Source organism: Halichondria panicea, chromosome 6 (genome assembly GCF_963675165.1).
Source record: "Halichondria panicea chromosome 6, odHalPani1.1, whole genome shotgun sequence".
Lineage (NCBI taxonomy): Eukaryota > Metazoa > Porifera > Demospongiae > Suberitida > Halichondriidae > Halichondria > Halichondria panicea.
Window position 1 is genome coordinate 6,202,540 of NC_087382.1, and position 16,940 is coordinate 6,219,479.

Here is a 16,940-nt window from a genome sequence, read left to right on the forward strand (position 1 = left end):
TGGCTGAAATTGTGGCAAATTTATCTATTATGATTAGAGAACTGTTCATTATAACTACTGAGTTAGTTAGGCAGAAATTAAGTGCCACTACAGAGTTTCATCCGTGTCAGACTCTTTGATGATGCACTTCAGACAAGGCAGCACAGGCTTTCCACACCCTCGACTGAGGTTGCCACACTTGTCATGACAATCTCCAATCAGAGCAGCAAATATTTTGACGAGATTATCATCATCCTCTTCCTCTGCTTGCCTTTTCTCTACAGCAGTTGAGGCATCAGAAGTTGAGTCACTCTCACTTGCTTCGGACTCGCTATCAGATTCAGCAGTTGAGGCATCAGAAGTTGAGTCACTCTCACTTGCTTCGGACTCGCTCTCAGATTCGGCAGTTGAGGCATCAGAAGTTGAGTCACTCTCACTTGCTTCGGACTCGCTATCAGATTCGGCAGTTGAGGCATCAGAAGTTGAGTCACTCTCACTTGCTTCGGACTCGCTATCAGATTCGGCAGTTGAGGCATCAGAAGTTGAGTCACTCTCACTTGCTTCGGACTCGCTCTCAGATTCGGCAGTTGAGGCATCAGAAGTTGAGTCACTCTCACTTGCTTCGGACTCGCTATCAGATTCGGCAGTGCTCTCAGATTCTTCACTGGAACTGGAACTGGATGACTCATCAGTAGAGTCTGACTCAGTGCTGTCATTTTCACTCTGTTCGCTCGCAGATCGTTTGCTCTCACTTAAATTTGTCACCTTCATCCTGCTTGAGCAATTCTTGTCAGAGCGAGCTAGTGCGACAGCTGATAGGAAGTCAGAGAGTTGAAGAGATCCTGTGACAATGCAGCGAGCACACTCCAGATTTGACGTGCTGTTACCAGGCATTGGTGGGCACACTTGCTCACACTGTTTGCTGGTAAGTTTCTCCTTGAGCTTCTCCAAACGTCTCTGCACACCTCGGCCCTTCTCCTTGATAGACAAGGGTTTGCCCTCAATTAGGAGAACCATGACGGCCAGGAGGGTTAGAGCAGCAATAGTGGCTTTCATTCTCATTTTCCACTTATCTGGTCAATCGCGATCAGTGAATTTCTTCTTTTTCCGGGCCTAGTTTATAATAGCTGCCAGCTTGAACTCCATGCACTTTTATAAAGCTGATATTTCAACATATGTGGGTGGATATGGTGATGGACTAATCAAAAGAATGTTGCTGTACTAATAGAACAACACCCTTTTTGTCAATAAGGATCTGATTGCATAGCTATATACAGATGAGCTAATTGATTACGCACTCTCTTGCCAACCGTAACACAAAGCCGAAAGTCAGAGGTGCCAATTAATCTAAGTTCTGGCCTTAAAGAACACCAACAGAGTTCTGTATGCAATATAGCATGCATGCATGTGTGATTGTATAAAGTTGTGTTTTGAAACAAAATTAATACACCCATAAAAACATGTGATATTTATCACTAATATAGTATACATGGCAACCATCCCAACATCCTCCTTGTATGCCCTTGCTATATGCATGCTTATCATGGTGTATATATATATAGGGTTAGGGAAATGTATAGCAAGGCGATGTTGAATGGTTCCATTTAGTAATCAACTCACTGTGTGTTACTAGATTTACCCAATGCATCAGCTATATAATTATAGATGTGTTATTAGTTACACCACCCTGCAAAGTTGTTGAAACAATTGTACACACAGCCATATAATTATTGCCGTACACTAATTACTGTATTACTAGAATATTTTTCGAGTGAAAAAAAATTTTTTGCGGATTTTATTGTTGCAAATTGATCAACATTCGCAAATGTTTGTGCTCGCAAAACATTCTAGTAATACGGTATGTGCAAAAATGTGATTGCTTAATTTGTATGTTTGGAAGCATACTGAACGTTTTGTATACTGAATGTATAATTATGTATTTACCTTCATCAAGATTATTGCGAGCCACATGCAATGTGAAGTGTATTGTAGCTTAACTGTTATATTTCATATGATCCACTACACCTCCACCCTCCTCCTTGTCAGTCTCAGGTGTAACTCCACCCAGGACCACACCCAGCTTTTGATCCATGTACCATCTCTGAGTCTCTCTTTAGTAACCGTTAGTTTCACAGGAGCAGGGGAATACCAATAGTTTGATCCAGCTGTAGCACTACGTGTGCTATATAATTACAGGTATATATCTTTAAGGTCGGCCTTATTGCCACGGGGCTGAAAAGAGATAGAACGCGAGTGTTTTTCACGGTTGTTTCTTGAGGTAATTCTGGAGCTGCTCAGATGTGTTGACTTTGAAATTGCTGAAATTTGATCTCTTCAATAATTTGCAACTCCTTACTTACTTTGTAAATGGAACCTTAAATTTATATGTCACAATTTTGGCATTAATTGGACTATGGTATAGTATTTAACTGAAATTCACTACATAGTTTCATCCATGTCAGACTCTTTGATGATGCACTTCAGACAAGGCAGCACAGGCTTTCCACACCCTCGACTGAGGTTGCCACACTTGTCATAACAATCTCCAATCAGAGCAGCAAATATTTTGACGAGATTATCATCATCCTCTTCCTCTGCTTGCCTTTTCTCTACAGCAGTTGAGGCATCAGAAGTTGAGTCACTCTCACTTGCTTCGGACTCGCTATCAAATTCTTCACTTACAGATTCTTCACTCTCACTGGAATTAGATGACTCATCAGCAGACTCATTGTTGTCATCTTTACTCTGTTCGCTCTCACCAAAATTGGTCACAGATTGTTTGCTCTTTGATTTGTCCCTCATGCTAGATTTATTGCTTTTTTCCACAAGCGGCGAAAGAAATCTGGATTCTTCGCTGTCTGATTTTCTACCATTGCCACTTTCATCTTCATCAGTATCGGAGTTACTTTTAGACTTTCCACCTTTTGATTTCATCATTGTTAGAGTTTCGTCATCATTGCCATCTTCACTCTCTTCGCTCACAGATCGCTTGCTTTTAGAACTGTCACTCTTGCTGGATTTGCTTCTCTTTCTTGATTTACTGCTTTCGATTTCTTCCGCAAGTGGAGAAATATCTCCGGATCCTTCACTGTCTGATTGGCTACTATCGCTACTGTCCGATTGGCTACTATCACTACTGTCTGATTGGCTACTATCGCTACTTTCATCTCTTTATCCTGTATTAGAGTCACTCTTAGATTTTCTACTCTTAGATTTTCCACCCTTTGATTTCTTGTTTTTTCTGGACTTCTTACGACGGTGTCTTTTTTCTCTTAGGAAAACCTTCACCCTGCTTGAGCAATTCTTGTTAGAGCGAGCTAGTGCGACAGCTGATAGGAAGTCAGAGAGTTGAGAAGATCCTGTGGCAATGCAGCGAGCACACTCCAGATTTGACGTGCTGTTACCAGGCATTGGTGGGCACACTTGCTCACACTGTTTGCTGATAAGTTTCTCCTTGAACTTCTCCAAACGTCTCTGCACACCTCGGCCCTTCTCCTTGATAGACAAGGGTTTGCCCTCAATTAGGAGAATGACGGCCAGGAGGGTTAGAGCAGCAATAGTGGCTTTCATTCTCGTTTTCCACTTATCTGGTCAATCGCGATCAGTGAATTTCAATTTGTCTTTTTTTCCGGGCCTAGTTTACAATAGCTGCCAGCTTGAACTCCATGCACTTTTATAAAGCTGATATTTCAACATAGGTGGGTGGATATGGTGATGGACCAATCAAAAGAATGTTGTTAGAACAACACCCTTTTTGTCAATAAGGATCTGATTTCATAGCTATATACATATATTCAATTGATTACACACTCTCTTGCCAACTGTAACACAAAGCCGGAAGTCAGTGGTGCCAATTAATCTAAGTTCTGGCCTTAAAGAACACCAACAGATCGAGCTCTGTATGCAATATTGCATGTGTGAACTGATTGTATAAAATTGTATGTTTTGAAACAAAATTAACACACCCCATAAAAACATGTGATATTGATTATTAATATATAGTATACATGGCAACCATCCCACCATCCTCCTTTTATGCCCTTGCTATATATACATGTTCATCATGGCATATAGGGTTAGGGAAATGTATAGCAAGGCGATGTTGAATGGTTCCATTTATAATTAGTGATCAACTCACTGTGTGTTACTAGATTTACCCAATGCATTAGCTATAATTATAGATACGTTAGTTACACCACCCTGCAAAGTTGTTGAAACAATTTAAATGTATATACACAGTCATATAATTATTGCCGTACACTAATTACCGTATTACTAGAATATTTTGCAGGTGAAAAAAAATGCTTGCGGATTTTATTGTTGCAAATTGATCAACTATCGCAACATTCGCAAATGTTTGTGCTAGCAAAACATTCTAGTAATACGGTATGTGCAAAACTGTGATTGCTTAATTTGTATTTGGAAACATAAACGTTTTGTATTATTATGTATTACCTTCATCCAGATTATTGCGAGCCACATGCAATGTGAAGTGTATTGTAACTTAGTCATGATCCACTACATGTACCATCTCTGAGTATATCTTCAAAGTCGGCCTTATTGCCACGGGGCTGAAAAGAGATAGAACGCGAGTGCATGTTTTTCACGGTTGTGTTTCTTGAGGTAACTCTGGAGCTGCTCAGATGTGTTGTGACTTTCAAATTGCTGAAATTTGATCTTCAATAATTTGCAACTCCTTACTTAAATTGTAAATGGAACCTTTAGTTCTATAAATTTATATGTCAGAAATTAACACAATTTTGCATTATAATTAGAGTATTTGGCTGAAATTGGCAAAAGCACAATGATATTCACTACATAGTTTCATCCATGTCAGACTCTTTGATGATGCACTTCAGACAAGGCAGCACAGGCTTTCCACACCCTCGACTGAGGTTGCCACACTTGCCATGACAATCTCCAATCAGAGCAGCAAATGTATTGACGAGATTATCATCATCCTCTTCCTCTGCTAGCCTTTTCTCTACAGTAGTTGAGGCATCAGAAGTTGAGTCACTCTCACTTACTTCGGACTCGCTATCAGATTCGGCAGTGCTCTCAGATTCATCACTTACAGATTCTTCACTCTCACTGGAATTGGATGACTCATCAGCAGACTCATTGTTGTCATCTTTACTCTGTTCGCTCTCACTAAAATTGGTCACAGATTGTTTGCTCTTCGATTTGTCCCTCATGCTAGATTTATCGCTTTTTTCCACAAGCGGAGAAAGAACTCTGGATTCTTCGCTGTCTGATTTTCTACCATTGCCACTTTCATCTTCATCAGTATCGGAGTAACTTTTAGACTTTCCACCTTTTGATTTCATCATTGTTAGAGTTTTGTCATCATTGCCATCTTCACTCTCTTCGCTCACAGATCGCTTGCTTTTAGAACTGTCACTCTTGCTGGATTTGCTTCTCTTTCTTGATTTACTGCTTTCTTCCGCAAGTGGAGAAATATCTCCGGATCCTTCACTGTCTGATTGGCTACTATCGCTACTGTCCGATTGGCTACTATCGCTACTGTCCGATTGGCTACTATCGCTACTGTCCGATTGGCTACTATCGCTACTGTCTGATTGGCTACTATCGCTACTTTCATCTCTTGATCCTGTATTAAAGTCACTCTTAGATTTTATACTCTTAGATTTTCCACCCTTTGATTTCTTGTTTTTTCTGGACTTCTTACGACGGTGTCTTTTTTCTCTTAGGAAAACCTTCACCCTGCTTGAGCAATTCTTGTCAGAGCGAGCTAGTGCGACAGCTGATAGGAAGTCAGAGAGTTGAGGAGATCCTGTGGCAATGCAGCGAGCACACTCCAGATTTGACGTGCTGTTACCAGGCATTGGTGGGCACACTTGCTCACACTGTTCGCTGATAAGTTTCTCCTTGAGCTTCTCCAAACGTCTCTGCACACCTCGGCCCTTCTCCTTGATAGACAAGGGTTTGCCCTCAATTAGGAGAACCATGACGGCCAGGAGGGTTAGAGCAGCAATAGTGGCTTTCATTCTCGTTTTCCACTTATCTGGTCAATCGCGATCAGTGAATTTCAATTTGTCTTCTTTTCCGGGCCTAGTTTATAATAGCTGCCAGCTTGAACTCCATGCACTTTTATAAAGCTGATATTTCAACATAGTTGGGTAGATATGGTGATGGACTAATCAGTTGTTTACTAATAGAGCAACACCCTTTTTGTCAATAAGGATCTGATTGCATAGCTATATACATATATTCAGATGAGCTAATTGATTACACACTCTCTTGCCAACCGTAACACAAAGCCGGAAGTCAGTGATGCCAATTAATCTCAGTTCTGTCCTTAAAGAACACCAACAGAGTTTTGTATGCAATAATTATAGCATGCATGTTTGATTGTATGTTTTGAAACAAAATTAACACACCCATAAAAACATGTGATATTGATCACTAATAATTATAGTATACATGGCAACCCACCATCCTCCTTTTAGCTATATGCATGTTCATCATGGGTTATTAGGGAAATGTATAGCAAGGCGATGTTGAATGGTTCCATTTAGTGATCAACTCACTGTGTGTTACTATAGATTTACCCAATGCATTAGCTATAATTATAGATACATTAGTTACACCACCCTGCAAAGTTGTTGAAACAATTGAAATGTATATACACAGTCATATAATTATTGCCGTACACTAATTACCGTATTACCGTAGAATATTTTGCAGGTGAAAAAAAATTTTGCGGATTTTATTGTTGCAAATTGATCAACCATCGCAACATTCGCAAATGTTTGTGCTAGCAAAACATTCTAGTAATACGGTATGACCGTATGTGCAAAAATGTGATTGCTTAATTTGTATTTGCGTTTTGTATACTGAATGTAGATCTATATGTATTTACCTTCATCCAGATTATTGCGAGCCACATGCAATGTGAAGTGTATTGTAACTTAGCTGTTATATTTCATGACCATGCACTACACCTCCACCCTCCTCCTTGTCAGTCTCAGGTGTAACTCCACCCAGGACCACACCCAGCTCTTGATCCATGTACCATCCTGAGTCTCTCTTTAGTAACCGTTAGTTTCACATGAACAGGGGAATACCAATAGTTAGCTGTGTTTGATCCAGCTGTAGCACTACGTGTGCTATATAATTACAGGTATATCTTCAAGGTCGGCCTTATTGCCACGGGGCCGAAAAGAGATAGAACGTGAGTGTTTTTCACGGTTGTGTTTCTTGAGGTAACTCTGGAGCTGCTCAGATGTGTTGACTTTGAAATTGCTGCTGAAATTTGATCTTCAATAATTTGCAACTCCTTACTTAAATTGTAAATGGAACCTTTAGTTCATTAGATCTATAAATTTATATGTCAGAAATTAACACAATTTTGCATTATAATTAGACTATATATAATTATGGTATAGTATTTGGCTGAAATTGGCAAAAGCACAATGATATTCACTACATAGTTTCATTCATGTCAGACTCTTTGATGATGCACTTCAGACAAGGAAGCACAGGCTTTCCACACCCTCGATTGAGGTTGCCACACTTGACATGACAATCTCCAATCAGAGCAGCAAATGTATTGACGAGATTATCATCATCCTCTTCCTCTGCTTGCCTTTTCTCTACAGCAGTTGAGGCATCAGAAGTTGAATCACTCTCACTTGCTTCGGACTCGCTATCAGATTCGGCAGTGCTCTCAGATTCATCACTTACAGATTCTTCACTCTCACTGGAATTGGATGACTCATCAGCAGACTCATTGTTGTCATCTTTACTCTGTTCGCTCTCACTAAAATTGGTCACAGATTGTTTGCTCTTTGATTTGTCCCTCATGCTAGATTTATCGCTTTTTTCCACAAGCGGAGAAAGAACTCTGGATTCTTCGCTGTCTGATTTTCTACCATTGCCACTTTCATCTTCATCAGTATCGGATTCACTTTTAGACTTTCCACCTTTTGATTTCATCATTGTTAGAGTTTCGTCATCATTGCCATCTTCACTCTCTTCGCTCGCAGATCGCTTGCTTTTAGAACTGTCACTCTTGCTGGATTTGCTTCTCTTTCTTGATTTACTGCTTTCGATTTCTTCCGCAATTGGAGAAATATCTCCGGATCCTTCACTGTCTGATTGGCTACTATCGCTACTGTCCGATTGGCTACTATCGCTACTGTCCGATTGGCTACTATCGCTACTGTCTGATTGGCTACTATCGCTACTTTCATCTCTTGATCCTGTATTAGAGTCACTCTTAGATTTTCTACTCTTAGATTTTCCACCCTTTGATTTCTTGTTTTTTCTGGACTTCTTACGACGGTGTCTTTTTTCTCTTAGGAAAACCTTCACCCTGCTTGAGCAATTCTTGTCAGAGCGAGCTAGTGCGACAGCTGATAGGAAGTCAGAGAGTTGAGAAGACCCTGTGGCAATGCAGCGAGCACACTCCAGATTTGACGTGCTGTTACCAGGCATTGGTGGGCAGACTTGCTCACACTGTTCGCTGACAAGTTTCTCCTTGAGCTTCTCCAAACGTCTCTGCACACCTTGGCCCTTCTCCTTGATAGACAAGGGTTTGCCCTCAATTAGGAGAACCATGACGGCCAGGAGAGTTAGAGCAGCAATGATGGCTTTCATTCTCGTTTTCCACTTCTCTTGTCACGATCGGTGAATTTCTTCTTTTTGTTTTATGATATAGCTACCGTCACTTTTATAAAGCTGATATTTCATCGTATATAGGTGGATGTATATATATGGTGATGGACTATTCAAAAGTCATTCAAACGAATGTTGCTAGGACACCTTTAATGTCAATAAGATTTTGATTACAAAGCTATACTTATATTCAGATGAGCTAATTGATTACACAACCTCTTGCCAACTGCAAATTTTAGGAAGTCAGAAGGTGCCAATTTATTTTTGTGAGGTTCAGTGTTCTTTGACTACTGCAGTCATCTTATTAGTTCTGGCCTTTAAAGAACACACAACAGAAGCCTGCAATATATACATGCATGTGTTATTAGTTCAGCTGATATCCCTTTTAAGTGGTTATGATGAATGTGAATCTATATATGTACCATCAATCAGTATACACATCAATCGATACGGGAATATTATGTGCATGCACTCTTTAGGCTGAGGCCTATTCTGGTTTCCCGTATGGCCATGCACTGCATATGCATGGCTACATGCATTTCACTAATTTTAGTATAATTATGTTTGTACAAATAAATTAACACAAACTGGTACGTTATATTGCCGAGCGCCTTAGCGGGAGGCAACTACCGTATAGCGGGTAATTTTCGGGGAGCAAAACATTTGTGGTTGAGCGAATATTTAGTCACTTCGTGGATAATATTTTCATGGTTGCTGCTTACACTGCAGGTAAAGGTAGGCAAATCGCTTCATTCGTAGGTAAAATATTTGTGTTCAAGCACAAAAACCACGAATATTTGCCCCATGACAATTACCAGCTAGCTATACGGTAATGTACTGCCATCGTATCTCAGAAAACATTTGTATGTATGCGTATAATTATGTATGTGTTACTGTGTGTGTGTGTATTAGTTATTACATGGCTATGAGTGCCACCATCAAGAGTGCATGAAATGCATGCACTCCTGGACAACTGGTGCCACAAGCTGTTTATTGGCCTGCAGTATAGTGGTGGTCAGGGCCTTTAGCGAGATCATTATCTACTACAAAGGGCCAATAGCTGAACTGCTTGTGTCACGAATTGCCATAAAAACCTTTTGCTGCATATAGAAAAACCAGCATAGAAACCACTTGCTGTATATAGATACGAAAAAAAAATGATTTGGTTGTTTTGTTCTATTTTTGGTGGCTGGATACTGTATAGTAACTGCACCCAAACCATGCATAATAGTAAATTTCCCACAGGAACCACAAATGTCTCACTGAGTGTGTCATGATTTGTTACTATTATAAAGGGTACTAATTTTAGCAAATTTTAGCGAATTTGCAATTAACGCTAAATTAAGTACGCGTTAATAATACAACGCATTTTAATTACGAATCTAAAAAAAAAAGTTTTTCTTTATAATGTAATGTACTTTTGTATAATGTACTTTTGAGAGTATACTAAGCAAGCTCTGAAAACGCTAAAATTACTACCCGTCTATAATAGGTATTGGTGAAGGGTGGGCTCAGGTCTCAAAAGGACACTTGCCCCAGTGCATACTGCAGGCACCTGCTATTCGTTTGATCTCAGAGGTCAAAAGGCAACAAGTATAACACGTATGTATGTCACGCTCAGTGATAATGGGAATTGAGTGGTCGGTTAATCTTTATTACCTCGGTTCCAATTGGCATGATCCTGTAGCCAACAACGACACTACTAGACTCTACTGTTAGAAAGAGAAAGCAGAGTTATAGAGAGACTGATTCTAACCAATAAATCAAAGTAATTGCTATTTTCATTGATCTATACACATCCACAAATCTCAAATTTACTATTGGCATGATCCTGCATGTAGCCAACAACGACACTACTACTGAAAGCAGAGTTCTAGAGAGACTGATTCTAACCAATAAATCAAAGTAATTGCTATTTTCATTGATCTATATATACATCCACAAATCTCATTCTCTACACTCTCTAGCAATTAAGTCTACTCTTGGATTCTTTTTTCTCCTAAAATTAAGTACAACTCTACGTGAGGCTGCATGTTCATGCGTGTGCATATACCTAGTATAATATGTATACTCACAAAAATCTAGCTAGCTAAGAGTATTGTTTCAGAATCTGTATACTGTATAACAGGAAAAGTTGGCAAGCATTTTAATTTGGCTATAAATTTACTGCAGTTTCATTCAGTTGCAAGCCATCGTGATGTTTTCCTTCCACTTTATATTAAATTATACACTCAAAATGATATGCTGAAATTAGTTTTTTTGAGAATTTGCAATCCTAATTAAAATAGAACTTTTAAATTTATACGTCAGAAATAATGCAAGCGCAATTTTGGCATTAATTGGGACCATAGTATTAATTTTGGCTGAAATTGTCAAATGCAATGTTATCCACTATAAAGTTTCATGCATGTCGGACTCTTTGATGAGTATATAGATAGATCTAAGGAAAATTTAGCAAGCGTTTTTTTATTTGGCTACTTGGAACATTTAATGTTTTCATTCAGTTTGCAAGCCATCATGATGTTTCCCTTCTACTTCACACACAAAATGTTAATTACACTGAAATTTAATTTTTTTTTCTTCGAGAATTTGCAACTCCTTACTATACATTGTAAATGAAACCTTTAGTTCATAGAATATAATTATGTTAGAAATTAAATGCAAGCACAATTTTAATTGGACCATGGTATATGGCTGAAAATGACAATGATATTCACTACAGAGTTTCATCCATGTCAGACTCTTTGATGATGCACTTCAAACAAGGCAGCACAGGCTTTCCACACCCTCGACTGAGGTTGCCACACTTGTCACGACAATCTCCTATCAGAGAAGCAAATATTTTGACGAGATTATCATCCTCTTCCTCTGTTTGTCTTTTCTCTACGAGTGGGGAAATATCTCCGGATCCTTCATCACTGTCTGATTGGCTACTATCGCTACTGTCTGATTGGCTGCTATCGCTACTGTCCGATTGGCTACTATCGCTACTGTCCGATTGGCTACTATCGCTACTGTCCGATTGGCTACTATCGCTACTGTCCGATTGGCTGCTATCGCTACTGTCCGATTGGCTACTATCGCTACTGTCCGATTGGCTGCTATCGCTACTGTCCGATTGGCTACTATCACTACTTTCATCTCCTGATCCTGTACTAGAGTCACTCTTAGATTTTCCACTCTTTGATTTCTTGTTTTTTTTGGACTTCTTACGACGATGTCTTTTTTCTCTTAGGAAAACCTTCACCCTGCTTGAGCAATTCTTGCCAGAGCGAGCTAGTGCAACAGCTGATAGGAAGTCAGAGAGTTGAGGAGATCCTGTGGCAATGCAGCGAGCACACTCCAGATTTGACGTGCTGTTACCAGGCATTGGTGGGCACACTTGCTCACACTCTTCGCTGATAAGTTTCTCTTTGAGCTTCTCCAAACGTCTCTGCACACCTCGGCCCTTCTCCCTGATAGACAAGGGTTTGCCCTCAATTAGGAGAACCATGACGGCCAGGAGGGTTAGAGCAACAATGATGGCTTTCATTCTCGCTTTCCTCTTCTCTTGTCACGATCGGTGAATTTCTTCTTTTTGGTTTATGATAGCTATACCAGCTTAAACTCCACTTTTATAAAGCCGATATTCAACCTATATAGGTGGTAGATATAATTATTATGGTGATGGACTAGTATGATTGTTCAAAAGTCATTCAAAAGAATGTTGCTAGGACAACAACACCCTTTTCTCAATAAGTTTCTGATTACAAAGCTATACATATCAATTTATTATATTCATGAGCTAATTGATAACACTCCTTTTGCCAATGTATGTACAAAACAAATTTTAGGTAGTCAGAAGGTGCCAATTTATTATTGTGAGGTTCAAAATCAAAGTTAACTTAAAGAACACATAACAGAAGCCTGCAATAACAGCATGCATGCATGCATGTGTGTTATTCTGATATCAATTTTAAGGCTAAGGCTTATTCTGGTTTCTCATGCATGGCCCCACTGCATAGCTACATGCACTTTACTAATTTTAGCAGGTGACTTTTCGATCAATGCCATGGAATGGAGAGCTGTGTGAACATCCACACTTAATTTTCATATAACCCTATATGTAGTACGGTGGCATGCACAGTATGTTTTTAGCACTGCGGAAACCATTGTAACATTACGATCAGCTTAGCTCGGCTAAGTCTTATATGGTTGCTGTGTATAATTATTACCGTAGAGCGGGTAATTTTTGTGGGGTAAAAAATTTGTTCAACTCGAAAACAGTGGTTTTCGTGAGTAAAAATTTCGTTTAGTCTCATTGCCTGCACTGCATTCATACGTTTCGGTAAGCCACGCCTACGTTAAATTTCGTGGAGGTCAGCTTGCCCATGAAAATAACGAATATTTACCCCACAAAAATTACCCGCTATACGGTATATAGTCTTTCTCATCATAGTGTGGGGCATGACTCTATTGATTCAACTGGTGGGTGTAATAGGTAACACACCCATAACAATGTGACATTGATCACTAATGCATGGCAACCATCCTACATCTCCTTGCTACATAAATTAATGATTTAGGGAGGGAAATGTATGTGGAACAGTTCCATTAGTGATCTACCATTATAATACACCCATGTACCGTTCAAAAGTTGTTAATGCAGTATATAGGAATCCTTGCTGCATGGGTGTTGCAGTCCTTGCGGTGTACTGGGATCCGGGTGATATATAGCCGTATTCATGTGCAAATTGTGATTGAAGAGCAATCAACTAACCCATAAAAATGTGCTATTGATCACTAATGGCAACTAATGGTTTAGAGTTAGGGAGGTAGCAAGGCGATGTTGAATGGTTCCATTAGTGGACATGTTTTTATGGTTACCATTATAGCTATATATACACCCATGCACCCTGCAAAATTGTTGAACAATTGAAATGTATATACACATGCAGTCATAAAGATTGCACAAACATTATCTAGATAAATATACAATTATTGCCATTCAATAATTATATGTGCAAAATGTAATTGCTTAATTTGTATGTTTGAAAGCGTAAATAAACGTTTCGTACTGACTGTATGTAATTACGTTCATCCAGATTATTGTGAGCCACAATGTGAAGTGTATTGTAGCTTAGCTGTTATTTTTCGTGATCCAATACCATCTCTGAGCCTCTCTTTGGTCACCGTTAGCTTCACAGGAGCAGGGGGATAGTTAGCAGTGTTTGATCCAACTGTAGCACTACGCGATCTAGGTCTCTTTGAGGTCGGCCTTATTGCCACAGGGCCGGAGAGAGATGCTGAACGTGAGTGTTTTTCACGGTTGTGTTTTTTGAGGTAACTCTGGAGCTGCTCAGATGTTGACTTGCTTAGGTTTTCAGCCATGGCTAGTTGGGCGTTTCTTGAGGGAGAAGGAGGTTCTTTTGCTGAGAGACCTCTGAACATGACATTGGCCGTTCCACAGCGCGATCCTTGTCTGGAAGCAAGATTGGAGAGTTGTCTGGCTGTCTTGACGATTGTATCGTTCTCAGGCAACTTGAATGGGGCACTGTTATCAACATCATAAAGACCTGTAAATTGAACAGGTGTTTGTGTAAATGAACTGGCCCAAACTGGTGCATTATATAATATGTACAAAAATCTAGCTAATGTATAGGAGCATAGTTCTCAAATTCTGTATACTGTATACACGGGAAAATTTGGCAAGCGTTTTAGTTTGGCTATTTGGCAAAAAAATCGCCAAATTTAAGGGGACTACTGCCATACCAGGTCTGTTGTCTTCATCATTATCCTTTTCAAATGAAAACTTGAAATCCTCATCCTCCAGATAGGAGTCATGATCATTATTCAACAACCCATGTCCTCCTCTGGCTTGACTTTTATCGGGAGCCCAGATGTAGCGTACATCAGAGTCACTCGTACATGGTCTATTCTTGGTAGTATCGGAAGTAAATTCACCAGTCGCAGCCATTCTTATCATGTTCAGTACAATGGTCTTTTCTATATGTGAGTGTGTGTATGTGTGTCATGCAAGTTGTCGAATGCATTAATTACTGTATAATATCAAATGGTTCTATCGCATCGTGTCACTTGTTCTACCACTATATACATGCATCAAAACGTTATATATACCACTATCAGATGCAGCTTTAAGCCATGCTTGGCAAGCTGGGATGGAGTCAGTCTGCAGTATCTGGCACATAAGATCGAGCAGCTGTGGAAAAACAATATTACAAATTAACAGATTTTCATGTTAGAGCAATCATTAACTGAAAGCTATATACGTGCCTAGCAATTAAGAGAGTTGAAAATTACGTCACTCTATATGCATGTATCATTAACCTTGCTATCGTCCATGTGGTCAAACTGGCTGACTAGATTTCTTCGGCCTACAGCCCCTCCTCCTCGGGATGTTGGGGGCTGTCCCAGTGCTCGGTGGATGGCGCTGTTGGCCTTTTTCTCTAGCTCATCTCTCCACGCAAAAGTCACCGGAACTGCACGCAGTGGGATAGAGTGGAAAATGTATGGAAGAGATAATGGCTAACGACCAACATGAAGCTATATAAAGGCCAGACAATACACCCATGCAGGTCCCAGTATACTGGCCAAAACTTTAATGTGCCCATTATTTATTATGCCTCGGTGCGCATGTGCAAGCGAGGTATACAGTAGTGTGTTTATGTGTCTGTGTCTGTGTGTAGACTGCTACAGCTGCTCAAGGATCAATGAAGTGCACATAAGAGTTTCTATACAGGCTTTTAGTCATGTTTTCTTGGATTTTATTCGTGGATTTGCAAAATAATGCTTCGTTCTCGAGGTACTTGGAATGCCATTTCAGCCATTTCAGAAAAGTGCGTATATAGAATAACTTATCCACGGAGTGTGGCTATACTCTACTTAGTAGTTAGCTCTGCACTAGAACGCTAGCTATTGGTAGTTGCAAGAGTGAGAAGAGAGCTGCAAGGCTCTGTTGATGTAACCATTCATTTTAGACTGGGGACTTTTGGCATCGATCGTTTTTAACAACAATCATGGTCGATCATTACCCCCACTCTTTGTGATTCTGGATTCTGCCGGTATATACCCATGCAGTAATTTTTAAATGTTATAATGTGTGTAAAAAAGCTATTGCTATAGCTAGTAGCTTTAGCTTTGACACCTCCATGCACACGCGGTGCTTTCATATTTTATAGGGGTTCCAACTGCAGCCACTAAAAGTTAACTTGAAGCTAAAAAAACATAAAGTACTAATTACAAAGGCTTAGTGCTAATAGCCATAATAAAATTATAGATTTGGTTGCTATGGTTGCATGAGAAGCGTATAGCGGGTATTTTCGTTGGGATAACATTTTCGGGGAAAGCTGACCTTCATGAAAATTTCCCCCACGAAGCACGCATGGTTTACCAGTTTTACTCACGAAAATCACTGTTTTTGAGTTGAGCAAACTTTTTACCCCACGAAAAAATAGAGTCATTATTAGTGTAATAATGTACATGCGATTTGTCTAGCGTATACCTAGATTTCTCACCTACTCCTACTGCAGGTAGTAGGTGTCCCCGTGCACTGAATCTGGTGCTTGCTGGGGGATAATACTGCTGCCGGAAGTCCTGACCGGAGGGAGCTGACATCAGGTACCTTGGCTCGGTGTTGTCCTCAATGCAGCAGATAGGAGCATCCAGCAGGCCTTTGATGTGGCGAGCACGTACTACAAACATTATTGTACAGGTACCTTAGATGTACTTATTGAGACGAGTACCAAAATTGAACAAGCCCAACTGCCAGGACTTGACCTAGTTTATCTAGCTATGCATATTATACCTGGATGAGGGTTATTCCTAGTGTAGAATCCTATCTTTTTAGGAAGGCCTCCACTTTGCAGGGCTTCTCGGTCATACTTGTTCAGCTTGTGGCTATGATCATATTGCTGCAGTAGAATTAATAGCTAGCTCTTTACCTGTTAATATTAATATAGTCACACCTACAGCTAGCTGATTGTGATCTAACTAGTGTGAATTTTTATTGCTACCTTGGAGTAAATTGGCTTGTAGTCCTTGGCTCCAGATGGGGCTGAAAATCCAAAGGTTAGTGGATCTCTGAGGAGAAGCCCTTCTTGGCCCTTAGGGATAAAGGAGTTTGCCATGTTACTGTGAGATCAACGCTGAAGACTGAAGCTAGCTCTAAGTGTTAGTTGCTGTTGCTAGGACTAAGTACTGTTACTAGGTTTGTAATTATCAGACAAGCTGTAAACTACTAGCTGGGCTCACTGAGCTAGCTCGAGTGTGCAAAGCAGCCCCTCCCACCTATCTACAAGTTCTTCTTACGCTTATTTAGAATG

General features: G+C 39.9%; 6 protein-coding genes across 6 annotated transcripts; all 6 read right to left on the bottom strand.

Moving 5' to 3' along the window:
* Positions 1–1,136, bottom strand: LOC135337089 (uncharacterized). Its single transcript, XM_064532987.1, has one exon. The coding sequence runs from the start codon at positions 1,039–1,041 to the stop codon at positions 88–90; it is 954 nt and encodes a 317-aa protein (XP_064389057.1). The 5' UTR covers positions 1,042–1,136; the 3' UTR covers positions 1–87.
* A 1,203-nt stretch (positions 1,137–2,339) lies between these two features.
* LOC135337248 (dentin sialophosphoprotein-like) lies at positions 2,340–3,549 on the bottom strand. Its single transcript, XM_064533142.1, has 2 exons — positions 3,227–3,549; positions 2,340–3,148 (listed from the first exon to the last, which is right to left on the bottom strand). The coding sequence occupies exons 1-2, from the start codon at positions 3,547–3,549 to the stop codon at positions 2,419–2,421; spliced, it is 1,053 nt and encodes a 350-aa protein (XP_064389212.1). The 3' UTR covers positions 2,340–2,418.
* Positions 3,550–4,680: 1,131 nt separating this feature from the next.
* LOC135337090 (dentin sialophosphoprotein-like) lies at positions 4,681–6,145 on the bottom strand. The gene has a single exon (XM_064532988.1). It carries the CDS (start codon positions 5,985–5,987, stop codon positions 4,794–4,796), a length of 1,194 nt encoding a protein of 397 aa, XP_064389058.1. The 5' UTR covers positions 5,988–6,145; the 3' UTR covers positions 4,681–4,793.
* A 1,191-nt stretch (positions 6,146–7,336) lies between these two features.
* On the bottom strand, positions 7,337–8,675 carry LOC135337091 (dentin sialophosphoprotein-like). The gene has a single exon (XM_064532989.1). The coding sequence runs from the start codon at positions 8,599–8,601 to the stop codon at positions 7,426–7,428; it is 1,176 nt and encodes a 391-aa protein (XP_064389059.1). The 5' UTR covers positions 8,602–8,675; the 3' UTR covers positions 7,337–7,425.
* Positions 8,676–11,173: 2,498 nt separating this feature from the next.
* LOC135337092 (dentin sialophosphoprotein-like) lies at positions 11,174–12,246 on the bottom strand. The gene has a single exon (XM_064532991.1). The coding sequence runs from the start codon at positions 12,149–12,151 to the stop codon at positions 11,336–11,338; it is 816 nt and encodes a 271-aa protein (XP_064389061.1). The 5' UTR covers positions 12,152–12,246; the 3' UTR covers positions 11,174–11,335.
* Positions 12,247–13,534: 1,288 nt separating this feature from the next.
* On the bottom strand, positions 13,535–16,901 carry LOC135337125 (uncharacterized). Its single transcript, XM_064533030.1, has 7 exons — positions 16,632–16,901; positions 16,424–16,529; positions 16,134–16,310; positions 14,947–15,098; positions 14,737–14,818; positions 14,371–14,604; positions 13,535–14,174 (listed from the first exon to the last, which is right to left on the bottom strand). Exons 1-7 carry the CDS (start codon positions 16,743–16,745, stop codon positions 13,705–13,707), a joined length of 1,335 nt encoding a protein of 444 aa, XP_064389100.1. The 5' UTR covers positions 16,746–16,901; the 3' UTR covers positions 13,535–13,704.
* Positions 16,902–16,940: the final 39 nt, after the last annotated feature.